The following is a 21,115-nucleotide window of genomic DNA, read 5'->3' as shown; positions in this document are numbered from 1 at the left end:
CGGCGTCTCTGCACCAAAAAACGGAAAAGACGCCGCAGGAAACTATAAATCAGGAGCCATTACACGGCAACAAATATGACACGAACAGTGCTGCGCATTATTTGAGCTCCAAGACTCATTCACTCAGTGTCTCTTCCAATGAGCATGAACAATGCAAAGCAGAGTGCGCATTGTGCTGCAGAGCAGGAGACTGTTCCTCTGAATTGGGGGTAAATTACAAAAGAGGCCTGTGCAAATTAGACGTGATGGCTTCATAATACGTCTGAAGTGTCAGATTCTGCAGGAACCTATCCCCGGGCTACACTCACGGATCGGCGCTTTGAACCTCCAATTATTCCTGCCAAACCGCTGCAATCACGGCGCTGTAAAACAATCATTCGAGCATTACGAAACACACAAGATCAATGTTGACTCAGTCGTTGGCAACGACAGGGTTACCGACTTTAAAATGCTTTCAGAGCATGCACATAATCTATATCTGCGAGGAACACAGATATCCAATTTGGCATTAAACATAACAAGTGTGTCAGTCAGTTTTCTCTTCTTTTGAATGAGGTCCTGGAAGAAGATTAATATCACGGGAAGTGTTTGTAGTAGTTTTAATCCTGAGAGACCATTTGTTACAGAAGGAGGAAGAGGACCGGAGGGAAACGGCTGTATTTCAAGAGGAACCATCCAGAACTGTGTTCCCTCCTGATATTCATTTGGTGAGGAAATATATTCAAGCGCCATCACAGTCATAAGATTACAGCACATAGAGGAGTCATAAACTGAAACACAAATCCCACACAGGATCTGGCAGGATGTGTGCAACTGCTGAGCAGTTTTATATTACAATATGACCTCTTACTCACGCACACATTTCTTGGAATGAAATAAATTACCTTTGCAATTTGGGACACCTCCAAAAAAGGTGCAACTGGGTGCCGTTATTCGATAATACTTTGAGCGATTGCGAGCTGCGCGGACTAAAAGACGGCGAAACCCAGGCGGGATGACCGGGTCGCACACTTCACTTGAACCAGAAAAAGTGACCACAACGGTTAAATAGGGTGCAACTCTGCAAATAAAAATAGAGCACGAGAGAGAAGCAGGAAGAAAGAAAAAAAAAAAAACGCTTCCTGTAAACACTGGCTGAGAATTATTTACTCACAGGGCTAAACATTAAAGCGTCTTCTCATCCTTAATTAAGTCTTGTTTATATTGTCCAACAACGGGTGAGTAATACATATAGAACGTCTAGTTGAGGTGCATCAATATTGTCTCCTCAACTGCGCCTGCTACATAATTAATACACACACCGACATGACATGGATATGATATGACAAGGGTATCAGAGGCAAAGAGTTAGGAAAAGAGTAAATGCATTTTTCATGAACTGCAGAGCTCCCCAGCCAAAGTTCTAGACATGATGTTTCAGTTTCAGAGACGAAAAAAAGGGGCACGTGGGGCAGGAGAGGCAAATGTGTGGCAGTATGAAAACGAACCTGGGAAATCAAATGCAAGTACATTCAAAGTGATATAATCCACATCGCTAATCACGCAGCCAGAGGTCGACTTTGATCAACTTTGTGTCTCCCTCTCGGCGATCTGTTCGGGGTGCTGTGAAAAATTAAATAAAAGAAGAAGAAAAGAACTGCAAATGTGATACAACGTCATCTCGTTTTTTTTTTTACGTCCACTGATGTCTCAACATCTGATGGGCTGTGGCGTCACTGCAGCTGCTGATACTTAATAAAAGTGAAGGCTGGAGTTCTTAAAGGGTAGAGTTTCCCCATTTCTCTCACCATTTCTCCTGCCGATTGGTGAAGCTATAAATAGTTTCAGGGGGAAAATGAAAACCCCCACATAGGTGTAGAGAATAATTCATTTTGCAGTGCATTTGGACTGGGCTGCTCTGCCACTGGGAGAGGGGCCTTACAGAGGCCATTCCTCCTCATTCAGAGCCATTACCACCCCACTGTCACTGCCAGTCTGTCCCCTCACCCATCACAGAGCGCAGAGCAGCCCCACAGCCCGTCTCAAACCTCCCAACTAAATCACATTCCATGCACAAACGGCCGGGGCCGTGCAGGATCTACTGTATCTAATCTAATCTGTCCATCTCCTGTGTGCCTACACATGCGCATCAACACGCACACACACACACACACACACACCGTGCAAGTCTCTGGAAAGGCAGGCCAACAGCTCAGCACCTCAATCATGTGCATTTCCGCCGTGTGCGGTGAAACAAGAGTCGGCAATGCAAATCAGAAATCAGGATTTGCCTCCATAATTGGGGCTTTATCAGCTCATTAAGAAACAGGGAGGCATCGCTGAAATGAGCATGCGATATTGCTATTGAAAATGCTCAAAGAGAGAGCACTTAGAACGTATCAACTCAAGTCCTTGGGAGAGAGAGGGAAGCGGCTGTGATTGATAAGGTTACTATATTGTCAGCTGAAAGAAAAACACCTAGGGAAAGCGACAATTTAGCAGAAAGGACAGAGTGAATGTTCTCGGGTGGCCCTGATGGCCACTTGTCTCCCCCTCGGCGTTATAACGCCCGATACAAAATGGCACATCTAATTAAAAATCTGACAGATTTATTATAACGGTTGTTTAACTTCTTTATAATCAAATCGTGTTAGGGGTTCAAGGAGACTCTCTGCAGCTGAATTCCAATCGTTTGAGCTTGATTTAAATTCTCCCTGTGATCTGGTCACTCCATTCAGGCACGTTTCCTGTTTACAACCTTCAGAGTCAAGGGTACGCGATATACAGAAAAATAATATGAATTAGGCTACATTTTGCACTTCAAGTTCTGAATAGAAATCTGCTTTAAACATCTATTATATTGTGTCAAAGTGAAATTATAGGGCACAAAGTTCCTCTGGTCCACTGAAATAGTTCATCCTTTGTGGTACAAACTGTACGTCATAGATCTGACTGGCAGGGTACACATTTACTACTATTGAAGTGAATGGGCAAAGCCACATTAACCCCATAGTCTGTGCGTGATTGACAGGCAGGGTGACACGCTGGCATATTGTGTTTCATGTAGAGTAATTGCTGCAGCTCAAAGTGCTCAGAGGTGAGATTGGAGCATACAATATGACGATGAACGAAACATGTCATTGGGCCTACAGGGAGAGGACTGTCATTAGACTCAGGACGCTGATGATTGAGTCACACTTTCTTACTGCTGCAGAGGAAAAAGAACCGAACGCCTTTAGCAAAATCAATAAAGTTTGAGCCGTCGGAATGCAAATAGCGACTATTCTGGCTGCATGACATGGGATGATGCACCATTACTTATTCTGGCTCCATTGAATGTCATCATTAGCCTTTACAGTGTCAAATCCGCTCAATAAAGGGCATTATTTCCAAAAGGATAAGCGCTGCATTAATCCTTTTATGCTGCATTCAGCAGGTTAGAGTCTCCCGTAGCTAATATTAATGTGCTTGGTGTCAAGAGTGAGATGGCTAATCCTGATAACTTTGCAGATGGCTATCTGCCCTGTACTAGCACTCCTAATAGGCAGAGGAACAGGATGTGCTTTTAAAGCTTCCGATCATCGTCTTCGAAGAAAACGATAATTTTCAACGGGGCTTTCTGAACTAGGAAGATAAGCCAGAGAACGGGGGAGGACAAAATAAAAATGATGCTCGCCTCAGAGAGGAAAAATAGCTTCCTGATATAGTCCTAGCTCCCTCTTTAAAGCTGACACCTAGAACATACAGTTTATCAATTATACATGAAGCCAGAATCCATCTTCTGTTGGCAGCTTGTTTGGATCCGGCCCGAGCCCTCTCAGTGGTGAAATGTGTCTGGGAGCCCCCATCCCTCCTGTCGCCTTTTTCCACTCGCAGCCTGTCCTTAAATCAATCCCTTTTTAGGCCCGAATTTATTTTTCCTGTAACAAATCTGTCTTGGCAAATGATGTCACATAAGCGGGGAGAATGACAGCCTGATGTCTATGCGGGGAACATCAACCTTGCTCCAGCAGCCTCCTCCCAAGGTGAGTAATCATGCTGAGGAGCGGTGCAGTGTGTGGATGCCAGCCAGAGTCCAAACAAACCCGGAGTCTGTTGCTCAAGATAAACAAACCAATTAGGGGAAAGGCATGTTATTCCTCAGTTGGTGGGATATTTGCTAGATGGAAAATAATCAATGCATTCTTATTTCCACGGGGTGAAGCCGAAAAGTCCTGAGCGGAATAAAATCCAGGCGGAGAGAGAGAGTAAAATTATTCATTAGAAAAAATAAATAATGGGACTAAACTAGCTACTAGTCATGTAATTAATCCATGCAGGCTCAGTGGAGAGAGGAGAGCACAGAGGGGAAGATTCATCATAGCTTTTCGCCCCTCGCTCCCAGGGATACATGCCCTTCTTGTGTGGATGAGTCAGCTTACATCTTCTGACAATTGTGAGCCAAGGGCTTTGTCAAAAGGAACCACAGTTATTGTTTTGATTGGTTCCCCCTTGTTATGTTGGGAGCACAAAATACTTTCAAATGTGATTGCGCCACAGCATCTGAAAATAAGTCACGCACAAGAACATCAAAAAGGAAGATGTCTGCTTTTTATTTACCCGAGGACAATCATTTGGCACTTTGGCGCTCTCCCTGGCCTCCCCTCCACCCTGGAACAAGCAACGCTATCAGTTATTGCAGGGAGCGGCCAGCTGAAGCATTAGACGACTGGGCTCACGGAACATGACATTCAAGCTGGCCAATGAGGACGGACATGCTATTCAAAGTAGCTCTGGCCTCTCCATCACAGTGCGACTGGAGTGCGACGGTGTGGCTGCGCAGCTGCTCTGGCTGCACTTCCACTATGCCCCCACAGGGACTGGGCACCAGGATAACCACTGGCACAAGGGTTTAGATGCCGGGGAAAATATTTTAGAAAGAAATGGTCGGAGGCCAACAACACCACACATGAAAAAATATATCACAGCCAGCTTGTTAGCATGAGGAGAGGAGAGAGGGAAAGAGGAAGAGAGAGAGCGACAGACAGAGGAAGGGGAGAAAGAGAACTGGGTTAAGAGATTTAATGTGCTGCTGAAAATCTGACACTTGCCAGAGGTCCAAATGTTCCACCAGAGCAACGGCAGCCCTGCCGGCTGAGTCGCTATAAAGCCTCCAAAGCTGCTTACAATATACACTTGAGAAACAATAGATAAGGTCAGAGGAGTAGCCTTTGTCTGAATGGGACCATGTATGAAAAATAAACACTTTCCCACCACTGCATGTTTTAACCCCGGACATGCTTACTGAAACACATGCAGTTTGATGCTGGAGGGGAACAATTGGTGGATTCATCAGCAAGTATTCCTGGCACATTTCCTGGTAACAGCCTTTTGGTGCTTTTCTATTTTTGTTTTAATAATTGTAAACTGAATATCTTTGGACTGTTGGTCGGACACACAACAGTATTGTGATCCCCGTGGGCTCTGGGAAGTAATGATGTGCATGTTCCTTCGGAGACCGAACTATTAATAGCAAAACTAATCATTAGTTGCAGCATTTGTTTATTGATATATTTTAGATCAATGTCAAAAGCCTCTCCAAAGTTATAATCATTGGCATTTTGCTTAATACATGTGTTTTGAGATCAATACCACTGTCACGTCTGTTCATTGAGTACAAAGAGATGGTTAGCTTAGCTTAGCATAAAGGCTAGCCTGCCCATGTCAGAAGGAAAAATAAATCTGCCTCCCAGCATGTCGAAAGCACCCTAATTAACACATAATATGTTGTTTGTTTAATTCATATGAATTCAAAGTGTTAAAACAACAAGTTGGGTTGTATGGGGGGGGGGGGGGGGGGGGGGCTTTTTCTTGTGGGAGTGCGCAGTGACTTTTTGGGACTCTCTTCATCATTGTGCGGTTGCCAGGCAACCAGCAGAGACTCAAAGAAGTTACTGCTCCAAGCCAAAAAAAATGGTCCCGCATATAACACCACAACTTGTCGTTTTACACTCCGGTCTTCATTTAAACTTGTGCATCAGTATTCATAAAATGGCTCATTAATAGTATGAAAATCGAGACGTGATAAAAAGAATATCTTGAGCATTACAACTTCAATGAATGATTTATCAAATCGTGACGAAACCAAATATTATCCTCAGAAGGCATTCGTCTTGGGGAGAGAGAGAGAGAAAACATCTACTGGCAGTTAACAATGGACCAAGGCCAAACGAAGGCAGAAGGTAGCTATGCACAGGCTTATTACAGACATGAACAAATTACAGCGACATAAAAGGGAATAAATGAAACCTTGCCGAGGCAACAATTCTCAACAAAAAAAACAGTGTCCAGCATCTGCTGCACATCTGTGGTGACTCTTTGTAGACCGCGTTCGGAAACTGTCAAGTTGACCCGTGTGCTGCGGATTTTGGTATGTGGCGAGGAGAATATCCCGGCAATATTTATTCAGTCGAGGCGTTACGCTCCAGCGTGACAATGTAACAGCGTCTGACACTTAACTCTGCTCACTATCTTTGCCCAGGAGACACACTATCCTAAAGCGTTTCATCATGTGAATCTTAATCAGATACTTAGCCAGTAGAGCAGGTTTTTACTCTCCCTGGTGAGAGTATCAACACATGGCCATCAGGCACAATTCACGGCCGCAAAGTGGCTATTTATTTTCTGCTCAGCATTACTTGACAAATAATTACTCAGTCTATTCAATTAAGCCATGAAACTCGCACAAATGGTCACAACATCCAAGTATGGGACTGAAATAGTATTCTACATTTCACAACTTGGTCTCATGAATAAAAAGGAGCGCAAACACACACACACACACACAAACACAAACACACACAAACCGAGTGCTTTGATGCAGAGGGAGTAAAGGGACAAGGTGAGGGGAAGTAGAAATATCATTATGTCTGAACTATTTCATCCCTTTCACAGGAAGGCAGAGGAAAACAGACTTGCTGCCTGTGGAGCAGATGCACACAGTAATCCGGGGTGAAAGGACATGGTGTTTTCCCTGCTGAAGAAGAAAAACTGTTTTTACAAGGTAACGTAGGTGTACAAGGAGAGAGTCACTGCATGCTGGTAGAGTAATATGGACTAAAGCCTGGAAGCGTGCCAGAGTCCAAAAAAGTCCTCCCCCTCCTCCTTCCCTCCCCTCAAGAGGCAATAACTCAAGATACAGTAGATTTTCTTTCCTGTTGTTGTTCAAATTAGGATGCTAGAAATAAAGACTCCCAGAAATAACACCAACACAGCCCTGCCAAATTTGAAGTATTTCCTCACACATTTCTACCAATAAATACATAAATAAATACACAAAAGGTACATGCAATTCAAGTGTGATGAGAACATCTCCATAGTAACAAAATGAGATGAACCCTGACATCCTTTCACAACAACGATGTTTGTATTTATATTGTAGTTAAATAAATAAATGGAACAAACAGTAGGTATTTAAATGATATGCTACTTAATACTCCTCCACTGTGTTTCTAAAGGAAGTGTTTTACACCACTCTATTTATCTAACCTCTAATTCTTTGTGGATTTACATGAAGCATATGATCCTTTGATAAAATATGATGCATTGATGCAGAGGACCAACAGTTGTTAATGTAGTTAAACGCAGTGCGAGTTTCCTCTTATACAGAACTAATCCGTCTCAATCATCACTCATGACCCACTAGAGTTCTAAAAAATAAGTAGCAATCAGGTGCCAGATCGTAAGCACACATCCAAGAGGAAGCTACTGAACTGGGGGACAATGCACCGACAAAAAAAACAAAAGAAAGGCGAAAAACCAAAGGGGACAAAACAAGAGCGGATTCAACCGCTGGAAGCACCTGACGAGGAAGAGGGGAAACATTTAGTGTTGTGTGCAACAGACAAATCCTACTCATTCTGACTTGAAACAAAAATCATCAGTAATAATTATCCAGTAATCCAATAACTTTCTAATAATAATAATAATAATAATAATAATAATAATTACTGAGTTGTTGAGTCATACAACTTTTAATTAATATAATTTGATACATTACATCCATTTTACACTCAGAATGCAGACACTAATAAAAAGGGCAGACAACACATTGTTTCATTTGTAGTAAATAAAAAGTGATTGCAAAACAGCACAGGACTGTCTCAGTTTTCTATAAACATAAACGTATGAAAAATAATACACCGTGTCCTTAAGTAAACAGTTATTTCAGGACTTTTACTTCCGATGGAGAGAATGTGCAGTATTGCTACTTTTACTGAAGCAAAACATCTGAATTCCCCCCCCTGTTGACATAAAGAAGTAAATCAGGAGAAGGTATAATTGTAAACAACCTAAATAAATCCCACAGACGAGTGAAAGCCACAGGATATCTCCACAGCCAGCATCATTTGGCCTCTCCACCCTAATTTACCATGCTCCGCCCACTCAGGCCTGCGGGGCTGAGGAGCTGGCTGATCCTCCAGCAGGGCTGTACCATCCCATGCGTCCCACTGGCACGGGACGCCCCGCCAGGAGCCAATCACCAAGCCTGCACTCCTGACAGCTCATTACCACTCAATTAGGCAGGTGCACCTCCACGCACAGCCTTCTGACAAATACAGCCCTCCCAGATACATGTTTAACATTCGAGAGAATTATATAGTGACAGCAAACACTAAACGCCTCATCCTTATCACTTGATTGCCTCAAGATTTAAATCCTATAATTGGCCCAGGCCAGCGGGAGAAGAAGAAATAAAAATAAATTTAAAAAAAGCCAATAAATATGATGCAGTCGGCTTGTAATTGAACAATTATGAATTCATATTCATAAGATGCTTGCTGGCAATTACAAAATACCATTTGATTAGACACAAGTTGAAATTACATTGTCCCATGCTAAAGACACTGTGGTGTGAGCCTAATAAAGAGAATCCACATCATAGCAGTTGCTCGCCCACCAACGTGACCTCCAGAGATGGGAGACATGCTGACACAGTGGCTTGGCCGGTGACGGACGGGACTTGGCACCCATCGCTCTTTGTCCCCTAAACCTACTGCTCACACTCACTCGCACAGAAAAATAACACCACCAAGGGTTGACTTTCAAATTCAGACACTAGTGGGCACAGATTGTTCACATAACAAAACACAAGCAAGGCGAAAAAAAATGTTGATCCCTTGAGAACAGATTCTAATCAAGATGAAATGATTTACAAATCTATTTAATAAGGCTTGCCAGAAGTCAAACTTGGCATGTAAATGCGGTGGGGATTAAATTTCATCGGCAACCAAGACTGTAACTGATCGCCTGCAGACAAAGGGGGAGCCTGCCAGTTTTTCCTCTCCCCCTTCCACTTCTCTTCCCTCCCTCCCTCCCTCACTGCCTGCATTTTGCCTCGTGATCCCTCCCTGGCTATGTGGAAGGACAGGGGCAGTGCAGAGTGGTGCAGTACAGAGTGGAGAGGAAAGGGAGAAAAGACAGAAAAGGAGAGGGACGAAGGAGGGAGGAGGGAGACGGAGGAAGGGAGGAATATTGGAGATAAAGAGCAATGGTGAAAGGGAGAAGAGGTACAGAGTAGTATAGAAAAAGGATAGAGGAAGTGAATGAAAAGAAGCCCAAGGTCAGCGGGAGGACAGTTTGGTCTTCTGAGTTGGACAGAGACGTAGCCGCAGTCACCTCTGTGCTAATCAGCCCTTTGGCTGCTGATGAGATGTCAGTTAGTTGTGTGTGTGGAAAAATCTCTCCCTTTGCTTTTTTGGCTGCAAATTGCTGGGGCTGTTGGGGCGGAGTAACAATGTGTGTGTGTGTGTGTGTGTGTGTGTGTGTGTGTGTGTGTGTGTGTGTGTCACTCTGGAGTGTAAGCAGGCTGACGTGCCGCTTGTGGTGCCAGTATTGCGCTTTTTTCTGCTTTTGCCCTCCCCTTCGCCTCTTTTTCTTGCATATTATGCTATGGTGACTGAAGCTGAACTCAGCTTTCCCCTGCAGTGAGGGCAAGAATACAACTGCCAATTAATGCTGAATGCAGTGTGCCAGTGTTAACAGTGTGAGGCATTCACTCCAAGTTGCTATGCTGTTTGCAAAAAAAAAAAAAAAAGAAAAAAAAAAAAAGAAAGAAAAAAAAGGTGGGTTAGCTGTTTTCCTAGGGCGTGGCTAACCTCTTGCAGGCTTCCGGGGACAGCGCCATTAGCTCAGGGCGTAAACGAAAAACGTGCACAGCTGTGATCAGGTTTGTGACCTAACAGCACTGCAGCTTGTGTCTCATTGGGTGAGTTGTGTGTATCAAGCCAGTTGGCAGAGGCGAGTGTCTCCTCCATCTATCCTTGGGTTATTTCTGACCATCTGTGCCCAGTCATTAACAGGCCTTTTCACAGTCAATTGTCTTGTCTGTCTCCCCTCTTCTTCATTTCTGGTACTTGCTCCGTGCATGACTATGAGATGGGACCAAGTGCTTTTTTTCCCCCTCCTGAATGTAAATGGCATAAGTTAGGAGAGGCCATTTTATTAGCTGGGGCTTAGGAGAGCTGTGGCGACATAGGTTAATTCAAAGTGGCATCATGGAGGATGCATCAAGCAGTGGAGATCAAATTACAGGGCAAAGCGCTCAGCGGTAAGAAAAACAAGCCATGGTATGCTGCAGAATGTGTGCGTGCATGCTGTGTGTGTTTAGCAGCAAGTGTATGTGTGTCTGAGAGAGAAAGAGAGGGGGGGGAGGCAAAGGAGACAGCAAAAGGAGAGGAGGTGGAGGGGGGTGTCCATAGAGGGCCAAGGGGGGGTGGGGATGGAAGAAAAGAGGGAGTGAAGGGGAGGGGGGTGGGGGTGGGAGAAGAGGCTAACTGGGCCAGCACGCACACATCACCCCCACCAATTAGAGTCACTCATCTCCCCTTCACACAATACATCACCCTCCATTTCTGATGTTCACAATCATCGGGGAAAGAAATAACTGTAAACATCACTGCAGCAGCGATGGCATTCAAAGAAAAATAGAGAGATATCCTCAGCCTGAAATGCATTTAGCCATTCCTTCTTCCCCCTCACGCCTTTGTTATTGGTCTTTGTGCAATGATTTGCCTAAGGACCCAGATTTCCTAGCAACAGCCTGCCACCAAACATTTGGCAGGAGTTCAACATTCTCTCTCTTTGTGAGAAATGGCAGTGCTGCCTCCCTGCTCTGCGTCTGCCACCAGCCCTGCTGCTGCTGCCACCGCTGCTGCTGGATGAGCCAGACTGGCTGCAAGAGCCCTCTAATAATTCTGTTTTCTTCCAATCACGCCACATAGAAGCAGGCACCTTGAGAGCCTCTGCCAGGAATCATCAATCACCTCTTTAACACACATGCTCCAACAAACACGGATGCACGGGCAAGCAAAAATAACATGCTAACATACACACATGCGCGCCACTCGGTAATTACATTTATTTACAGATTAGAGTTTACAAGACTGCTTATACCGCCCAGCAGTCGTTTAATGAAAATCATAAAAGCACATTAATACACAGCAGAGGTTGGTACAGTGTGTGTGTGTGAGAGAGAGAGAGAGAGAGATAGACAATGTACAATCTGGCTGTAAATTGGGTAAATACATCTGAGTGCTCTCGACAAGGTTAATGGAGAGAGGAGGCCTTAGTGAACACCGGTCTAGACACGCCACACTGTATTAAGTGGGAATAGCTGTGGCAGTGTATCTGGCTAAGTACTTTAGAAGTGCGAATGGGACCCTAATAAAGCGAATGATCCCCCTGTTTTGACAAAGAGGCCCGGGAGGGACGCTGAAAACGATGTTTGAAATTCCAAGCACTGACAAACACCCATTTGTGGCCCTTCTATCCCCCCTCAAATCCCACGGAAGCTTTTCCCTGCGCGCAAGACTGTCGGATGTGGGCAAAACCCAACTGCCAATTTGCAGAGGATGTGCCGTGTTTGCTAATGCGAAGCAGAGGCTAAAAATGAGACCACACAAACTCTGGAGGATGGACTGACTGATCTGCTTTCTGGCACAAACACTGATGTATTTCTTTTTAGAGGGCGGGGTGGTGGGGGGTGGTTGTTTCTGCGACTGGGCGGCTAATTATGAAACCTCCATCATTATTGGACTCCAGTACACTCGTGTTTAGAGGGCCTGTGGGCAACAGGGGGACCATTGTGAATTTCACTTGGGACATTATGACAAGGGGTATGTTGATGGCTAAGCTGTAATGCTGATTTATGTCGATAATGAACTGCTTAAAGACGTGGAATGCAGCGCAATTTCAGGGCTATCATCTTGACTTGAGATCAGAGAAAATGTTGATCTGCCAGAATTAAATGTAATCCCAAACAGTGAAACGTGAGCATGGCAGGCCATCCTACCCCAGAACCTGTAAGTGAAGACATTACCTCAGTGGTGCAGCTTGAGTGTGTGTGAATGTCTAAGGGCACATCTGTCCTCCTCAATCTGTGTGTGTGTGTGTGTGTGGGTTTTGTGTGTAGGGGGAGGATTGTGTAGGGGGGGGCGTAAAGCCGAATGAACTTGAATAATCAATTTTCACACTTTCACAGCACCTGTTGGCTTGTCTTCACGTAAAAAGAAATGAATGAATGCATTACATGTAGAACAATTTCACAGTGTGCTGCAGCTTCGTGCACAAAGACGAGGGGAAAATGGGGAGAATGGATCTGTATTGTCTCAATAGGTAACATAGCTCATTTCACTCGACAAAGGATGAATGCATATACTGACAATGCAGAAGGCGCGCTGAGGCATTTCCTGAATAAAGCCTCTTAACATTTTGTCCTCCTCTGGCAATAGATTTGAGAAACAGTTATTTTGAATGTAGAGGGTCTCACTTACCGCAATATAATAAACCTTGGCTTTCTTCACCAGCTCCCAGTTGCTGTCCAAGTCCAGGTGTTTTTCCTTTTTGTAGCAGTTTGCCGCTGCCAGGTTAGCAACAAGGGACCTGCCGAGACAGACTCCATAAATCTTCCACCTCGCTCATCATCCATCTTAATTTTGTCTCAAAAACATCCCTAAAAAACACTCTGGCCCCGGACTTTGCTTTGTTCTTTCACAATTTAAAAGGATGATAATGGTTTCTTAGAATGTCTGAACCAAGTTGAAATAAAAGGCATTTGGATCTCTTTCTTTCATTTTACAGATTCAAATAAGAAGAGGGATTTTCAAGGCCATCAATGCATGAGACGCATTATCAAAATCACCTAGAAAAGTGGTCCACTGTTAGCAAAGGTGAGAAACAACAGAACTGCATTACTAAATGAACACTTGAGTTGAGTAGTAAGTGGTGGGAGTTGGAAGTGAGGCAGGTGGCATTATCTTAACATCTTAATTAGTCAGTCCTCGAGTCGCTTTATTAGCGGCCATCAAAGTGAGTGCAAGCATCATCATCGCTACTTAGTGGAAACTGTTAGCCGATCACATGGCAGGTGGGATGCTGCTACAGGAAGAGGTCCGTTCTCTCGCAGTGGGAAGCATCAAAGAAAAGAGTAACAGTGTGCTGAGTTGACCAGAGCGCGATGAAGACTGTGACTATATGACAGCAGGATTAGGACTGCACTTGACCCGAGCTGCAGTAATGGACTCAAAGGTTAGACCAAGCATGACAGAAGAAATAGGTGTCATTACCGAGGAAGTCCAACAAACATGAGCAAAGCACATCGCTGTCAAAGAACTGGCTAGATCTAATGATACCATATCTTCAAAAAGGTAAAACTGAAAGACTACAATAAGATACATTGATACAAAACACTGATCAGTCCTAGGAATTTGTCATTTTGATGATACTGCGAGATCTTTTATTTCAGAAGACCGGTTAAACTTCACCAATTACCAGTTTTCTAGATAAACATAATACAATTCAGAACCAATTTGAAAAGTCAAATTGAAATAAAAATCAATCCCTATATTTCTTCATTGTAACTATGGTGACACTACAACTTGCCTTCTCAGGCTTGTATTCTCCAACCAAGATTTTCTTGACAATATCATTAAAAATACCAAAACCAAACTATTTCAAAATTGCTCACATACAACTAACCACTTGATTTGATATTGTAGGAAGTACTAAGGTCACCGTACAGACTCAAGTGAGGGTAAAACAAGTTACAGAAGAATATACATCTTGCACAACAAAATGCACGGGTTAGCGACAACTTTATTCCTAACAGGAATTTATTACGCATTGAGGATGTATGTATATTGTTAAATATCAACACAATGTTTCGCAAAATAAACTCACAAGATAAGTCATTTTGCGCAGCACAGAGAGCCTGGAGGGACTGACTCATTGGAACTTTGATTAGAAATGTAAGAACTGAATAAACCAAACGCTTTAAGTGTAATTAATCATAGATAAATGGATCACTTCACAGATCTGAACTCATATTGTCAGACTGAGCAGGGGAGGTAGATTTCTTTTCTTTGTTGACTATAGCACTAATCAAAGCCTGGGGACTGTGACATACTGGTTCCCAATCCTTCAAAGCCATCAACCTTCTAATCTGGCCCTGCCGGAGACCTTTCCTCTGGCCTCTTGAGCTGTCTGTTAAACACCTGTAAGAAATATTACAGAGCCCGTCTCCCTGAGCACGGCACCTGACCTTTTAAGGTGTCAGAGCCACATCAAACAAGCTCACTAAGACCATTCAGAAGGGCCGGCTCCCGGGGCGGTCGGGGTCCAGCCGCTGACTGACTGACAACTCTAGTAGCAGCGGATGAAGGGCTGCAGAGGAGGGGATTGTTTGGAGAAGTAGGTTATTGATCCACACCTGGTCTATCATGAACTGGAGCCCTCACTGTTAGTGATATTTGTGTGCTACTGCGCACAGGTTTTGACCTTGGCTGTCTCAGATGGGCCGATGATGATGCTGGCGCGAGAGTCGCCCAGAGATGCTAATGCCCCTTTTACAGCCGAGAAGGCTGACAGGTGAGAGCTGGGATAGCCCAGCCATCTCTAACACATTGCTACTGTCAGCCTATAGATGGATGACAACCCACTGGGGCGGCAGAGACTGAGTGGGGGCCTGGAAAAACACACTCAAGCTGTTCTTTTCCCTTTTGATGTGAGAGCTGAGCTATGATTCTCTGTTATGACTTCCAGCCCCGAGGAGTGAACTGCCTGCCTGAGGATGTAAAAAATGAAGCAGAAGGGCTATTTCAAATCTGGGCTAAAGGATCATTTCTTGGTCAGGGGTGACTGAAAGGTGGCTAACCTCTTGTCCCCGGTGATACAGGCTGCACAGGTACCGGTCGGCTCCTCGTTTTGTTCATAGTAATGTGCGTCGACGTGGACTTCCGCCGCTTTCTTCTTCAGAATCTCCCCGAACTGGTCGGAACCGATGCACCCGAAGAAAGTAGCCACCTTTTGGGGTTTCTGGATCATCCACTAGGAAAGAGGAAAATATAAAACAGCAGTTACAGTGAGCTCAGTTTACAAAATATAAGTCTGTTTGAAGGGTCAAGTTCAGCTAAGGCAGATGGCATACAAACTGTAGCTTCACAGCAAACATACTGCTTGTGATATATGAGGGCTGCGAGCTGTCGTAAACAACCCAAGACCAATTCCACTCCACATAGAAGCACTATTCTCATCCAAGCACTCCCTCTTCCATGTGTGCTAAAAACAGTCTCATCTCCGTATTTACACAAACCCCATAATTCAAGACTCCATCCTACTTATGCAAACACAGACTATGTGTGTGTGTGTGTGTGTGAGAGGAGTGTGTGTACCTGCTACCACAGGACACTCCCTGAACTGCTCGTCTGCCATTTTTTGGTCTCGACAGTCCTGATGTACTCAGTGACATTTACCTGATGAGAAGAGGAGGAAGAGGGGGGGTGGGTGCTGCTCAAATTCTACAGCGCTCAGGTTTAACCTCCAAAGATTTATTGACGTACAGTACGTGCTGCTGTTTGCTCATTTTATTGCAGCCTCCTGTTTTGTTGCTGACGGGGGCCCCTTGTGAATGAGATGTTGCTGCTTTTGGGGGATGACCTGTATATGTGTGAAATTAATCATTTCACACGACCAAATAGCATCTCGGTGGGGGAAGAAAAATGCATTTTCATCACCCATCCAGAGATGCTCTCCCATGTTATTTTGCGCTTCCCCCCCCCCCTCTGGTCTCTAACTAGATCAGATGAAAAAAATTGAACAATCAAATAGAGATTTTTCTTTTTTTACAGAGGAATACTTTAAGCAAGGGTCAGGTGTATTTTCAAACATAGCTGATCTTGTGGCTTTTACCTGGGAACTAAATCAGGCTGCAATATCCATTAACCGCTTTGAATTTTGATTGGAAATAAATCTTCACATTGCTTGTTTCGCGAAAGTATTCAAACTGACATCAAACACATAAGACCGATATTTAGCTTACAATAGTTAGATAGTAGCTGCAATCAGCAAAAGCTTGATATTTTTCCCAGATGGCAAACTATGTGACATCGACTGCATATAAGAAGTGGACGTAGTCATTGTTATGTCACCCATTGGTTTGTAAACTGCCGTTATGAAGCCTTGACTTTTTGCAACCAGTTACGGAAGTCACCACATTTGGAATACGGAGGATTGACGTAGAGACGGGCAGCCCAGCGACCTGTCAATCACAGTAAGCACTAAAGCATACTCTGTTTTATGGTCTATTGACTCTAAATGGGACCATAATTTACCAAATGAACATCCTGCTGTATTGAAGAAGACTTGGAACGAGCGATTGAGACCATAAACTCATGTTTACGATGTTTTGTAATAAATCAAGTGCAAAGTAGGGTCATTTTCTCAGACTTCCAGACAATCTGACTTCTTTTTGTGCAACCGGAGGTGTCGCCCCCTGCTGGCCAGTAGAGAGAATGCAAGTTTACGCATTCGCTTCACTCTGCAGAACCGGAAGTTGCCGCTTTGAGTGATAATGCAAAAAATAGTCGATTGATTTTCTGTGTTATTATCAGTACCAGTGTCAACAAAATAAAAAGTAATGATGCTACATATAAATGCTGAATTTTGGCACAGGAGTCTAGGCTCAGTCATTCAGCCCTCCCCCCTCCACCTGTCTGAAATACACAAACAAGCAAACACGCACACACAAATCCACTGCAAAAGCCCACAGAAGCAAGCTCTTCTTCCCTAACCTCTTGCTGCAGGCGCCTCACACTTATCAAGGTCACTGGCTCGGGTACACGTCAAGTCCTATCTGATTTTCCCCTTCGCCGTGATGAGCTCTGAATCCAAGGTTAGGAGCTGCGGGCTGTAAATAATGACAGCGCGGCCCCTCCATTTGCAAAACTCTCAGGTGGGAACAGAGAGGGCCACTGAGGGGCCCCCGTCCCTTTGATGACAGCATGGTGAATCACAGTGGAACGATCGACCTCGCAACCATAACCCCCCCCCACTCCATTCCTCCTTCTCCACCTCCATCTGAACTCTCCTACCTCCTCTCCCTGTCTCTCTCTCTCCCTGACCGTCGGCTGTACTCTCACTGCCAGCTCAGCTTGTCATTTTACAGGGTCATTAACAGACACACATACACACTAACATGTGCATGAGTACACAGTGCACCCACGCAGGGAAAAAGGCTGACATACACACACACACACACACACACACACACACACACACACACACACACACACATACATATGCACAGACACACACACACACAGAGAAATCCTCTTTAGTGCCACAGCATCAAAACTCCCTCTCTTCCTAAAAAACACCCCTGCTTTTGCCAGAAGCTGCTCTACTCCAATAAACACAAAGCAGCAATAGATAAGAAGAAAATGTCTTCATTATGAGCACATAAATGTATTTCGCAGGGTTTTTTTCCCCCTCTTCTGCGGTGCACAGGAGCGGGGAGTTATATCAATTCGAATCTATCCCTGGAACCCTGCAGACAATCCCTCTCTATGCCCAGATTACGTGAGATAATACCTCTATTATGACAAAAGCGCTATTCGCGGGGTCGTCGAGAGGTCAACCAACCTTGCGCTGGGTATTCATGCTTAGTCACATCCCAATTATGCCGCAGTGGCAGAGGCAGAAATTGGCAAATGTACATCAAGGCGCTTCATTACTGAGGGCCGCTCCAGTGAAATTAAGCAGCAGATGAGACAGAGTGAGATTTGCCCCCAGGCGGCATGTGTGTGTGTGTGAGAAGAGAGAGAGAGAGAGAGAGAGAGAGAGAGAGAGAGAGAGAGAGAGAGAGAGAGAGAGAGAGAGAAAGAGGATGGGAAAGTGAAAGTGAAATGGAAGCTGAAGTTTCATGAAGATGCTGGGAGCTTGTATCTTGCAGAGCAGCTCATGTATATTTACTTAACTAGGGAGAACGGTGGTCCCCAAAGATGAATACGTTCCCATGATACACCACAGCGACATATCTCTCGGTGCGTTTAGATACGAAAGGGAAACCTAATACAAACAAGCGAGAACAATATCCCTGAAAAGCAGGGGGGTAAGACGCTGCAATGGCGTACTCGCTACAGGCAAAGTTATAAGTATACATTATGTTAAGTGGGAGAATAAGTCTGGTGTCTCTTTCGGTTTGGCTTCCATTTACCCAAATAATCTCACCCTCCCACCCATGCAACCACCCGCCCGCCCAACACTCACCCTGGGGCCCCCAGATAGCTATTAATTATGACATCTCATGGTTGCAAGGAGCCCCACTTGGGGAGTTGACCTAGGCCTCCTCCTCAACATCCAGCAGCTGCCACTCTTCACTACGGAGGCAGACGCTTCGCGTGGCAGCTTCCAGGAGGGCAATTACACAGCCCAGATGAGATGAGGCGGCTGAATGTTTGGGACTTGAGCGCTCAGACCGCCATTAGCACTATAAGCTATTACATTCCCTCCTCTTCTTTTTTTTTTTGGTTGCTCCCCTGCCTTCTTCAGTCTCCCCGCTCACTTGCTGCTGTATATTGATGAAGTGGTAATGGGACCTCTAGTTAGATATTCCTCCTGTAAAAACATTGTCTTGTTTCTAGTCTCCCCCAGGGGTCAATGTATTCTCCCAGAGTTGCCGGGAATCATTTCTGCTCTATTAATGATGCAATTCCAATGTAATTCAGATCTACTGAAGGCGCTGCACAGTGGGCTTTTGCGGAGACTTGATAGATGACACTGTGTGTTCTCCTGCAGTACCACAACAAAGTGGCGCCTTCTGCACATCACCAGGAAGATGGTTGGTTGTCACTCCACTTTCCACCCTCAGCTTAGTTCTTCCTTAAAACAAGGACAGGGGTGAAATCTCCGTTCTCAGAGATTTTCACCAGTGGGGTCCTCTTGCGAAGAACATGTCCGTGCCTAATGATGGTCATATTAATTATAGGCTTATCAACCCAGCAAAAATTTTATAGGGCTATTTATAGAGGCCTAAAATCAGCTGAGAGCGAGGGTGCCGCACACCGGGGTGGCCTGCAACAGCCTCCTTTTCGATGTCTTTTAGAGCCAGAGGTGGAGGCTGAAATACGTGTTTCTTTTTTACTGTGCAGTTAAAAACAACTAGCAAACATCTGTCCATCAGCACCTGTCATAGCGAGCGCTTTTATATAAAGCACGGCGGAGCAGAGGGCCCTCACTACAAGCGCTGACATTGATGAGGTCTGGCAGCTTCCATTAAATCACTCTTTCCTGTAAAGTGCAGGGCATCCAAGCAACCGGCCGAGGATTTTTCACTCAATCAGGTAACACACAAGGCCCCCCCCCCACACAATACTCCCTGTCCTCTCAGGGGCTGGAGCCTTCTGGTCAATAACTCCAATCAGTTCAATTTCATGCACAGTTAGCCGTGTTGGGGTGCTAGGGCACTGCTCGCGTCAGGGTTGCATATGTTGTTGTCGCTGTTGTCGTTTTTCTTTAATTTTTTTTTCTTCCCTGGGAGGGTTGATAAGTGGGGTGGGGACTGTTTAAAAGTGGAGACTAGTCAGGGCCTGTTTTAACCCTCCCTCGCCACAGTGGGCTCCCTGCCAAGCCATTAAAAGTCTCTGTGCTCTGCTTCAGTGACACAGCTAAAAGAATAGAGAGCAGGCGAGAGGGAGAGCTGTAAATGATCAACACGATAATGAGCTGATTATCAGTCAAAGGCATGGATAAGCTCCCTCTCCAGTAATTTCCTTTCAGATCAGTCAACCACATTCTCCTCTCTGCAATCAACACTCAAAGGGGAGGCAGGAGGCATAGTATGTAGCCTGATGGGAATAAGGCCCAATATCAGTTTCAAAATATCCAGATCTTCGTTGTCTTCTGATCAGTGCCCGGCTCGTCCCTGGCTGACACACCTGCATGCTGGGGAGGCTATCACTACTCAAGTCTCCTTTTTGTAAAGGTTGTTTGACAGCTTTGGCTGTTGTACAATATCAAGATGACTGATTCTCTAATAATGTTCAAATGTACAGTGCAATCTGCAAGTATTTGGACAGTGACTCATTTCCTATTGTTTTGGCTCCACTTCAGCATAAGATTTAAAATGGAACGGTGGTTAAATGGCAGATTCTCAACTTTAAAGTTGCCAATAAAAATCGGAAAACATTTTCTTCCTAGAAATCAGTTACATTTTAATGAAGAGCTTGTGTTGCACTGGTAGGTGACTAAGAGGACCAGCCTATAGAATCAGACTGATCTGATTGGTTTACACTTTGATCCTTCACTGCGCTATCCCTCCACAAGCACCCTCTTCTTAGGGAATTAAATCATATCAAGGAAGTAATGAAACCCTTTTATGGAACCTTTAAAAATGCGTTTCTTTTACATTCATACTGGGTGAACAATCGGGATTCGTGCCAGTGCAACCAGATGAAGATGGGGGATACACTTGCCCTCATTAAGTTAAGTTATTTTGCATGAAATATTGTGCAAATTGCAAATCTATTTGGGTTTCCATCAACTACTGTTATGCAAATAGACCACAACATGATTACAAAATTAATCAAGGAGCAGCAACTTTGATAATGGCTTTTCATTGCTGATTTCCACTTCAGATGGCATTTGTATTATGCATGTGATCCATGTATAGTGCGGCGCATTTTTAAAATCAGGGGATAAAGAGGGGAGTTGACGTGTAACGTGTAAAGATTCACAACACCTCGTGGGGTCTTGTACTGTAAGAGGAAGTGACAACGAGATGCATGTGGTTTTGTCTACAATAGAAGAAGCAGAACCACATCAT

The 21,115-nt window shown here is 44.5% G+C and overlaps 1 protein-coding gene across 4 annotated transcripts in view; it reads right to left on the bottom strand.

The window, feature by feature from the left end:
* adkb (adenosine kinase b) overlaps positions 1–21,115 on the bottom strand; it is a 95,888-nt gene that overhangs the window by 38,874 nt on the left and 35,899 nt on the right. For all 4 annotated transcript variants that reach the window (XM_034558229.1, XM_034558231.1, XM_034558230.1 and 1 more), the window contains 2 exons: positions 15,170–15,342; positions 12,792–12,900 (listed from right to left, as the gene is read on the bottom strand). In XM_034558229.1, coding sequence (XP_034414120.1) covers positions 12,792–12,900; positions 15,170–15,342 — 282 coding nt within the window. The remainder of the gene's footprint in view (positions 1–12,791; positions 12,901–15,169; positions 15,343–21,115) is intronic.

The sequence above is a fragment of the Cyclopterus lumpus genome, chromosome 19, assembly GCF_009769545.1.
Source record: "Cyclopterus lumpus isolate fCycLum1 chromosome 19, fCycLum1.pri, whole genome shotgun sequence".
In the NCBI taxonomy this organism is placed as follows: domain Eukaryota; kingdom Metazoa; phylum Chordata; class Actinopteri; order Perciformes; family Cyclopteridae; genus Cyclopterus; species Cyclopterus lumpus.
The sequence above is the reverse complement of the archived record's forward strand: the minus strand, read 5'-3'. Positions and strand labels throughout refer to the sequence as shown.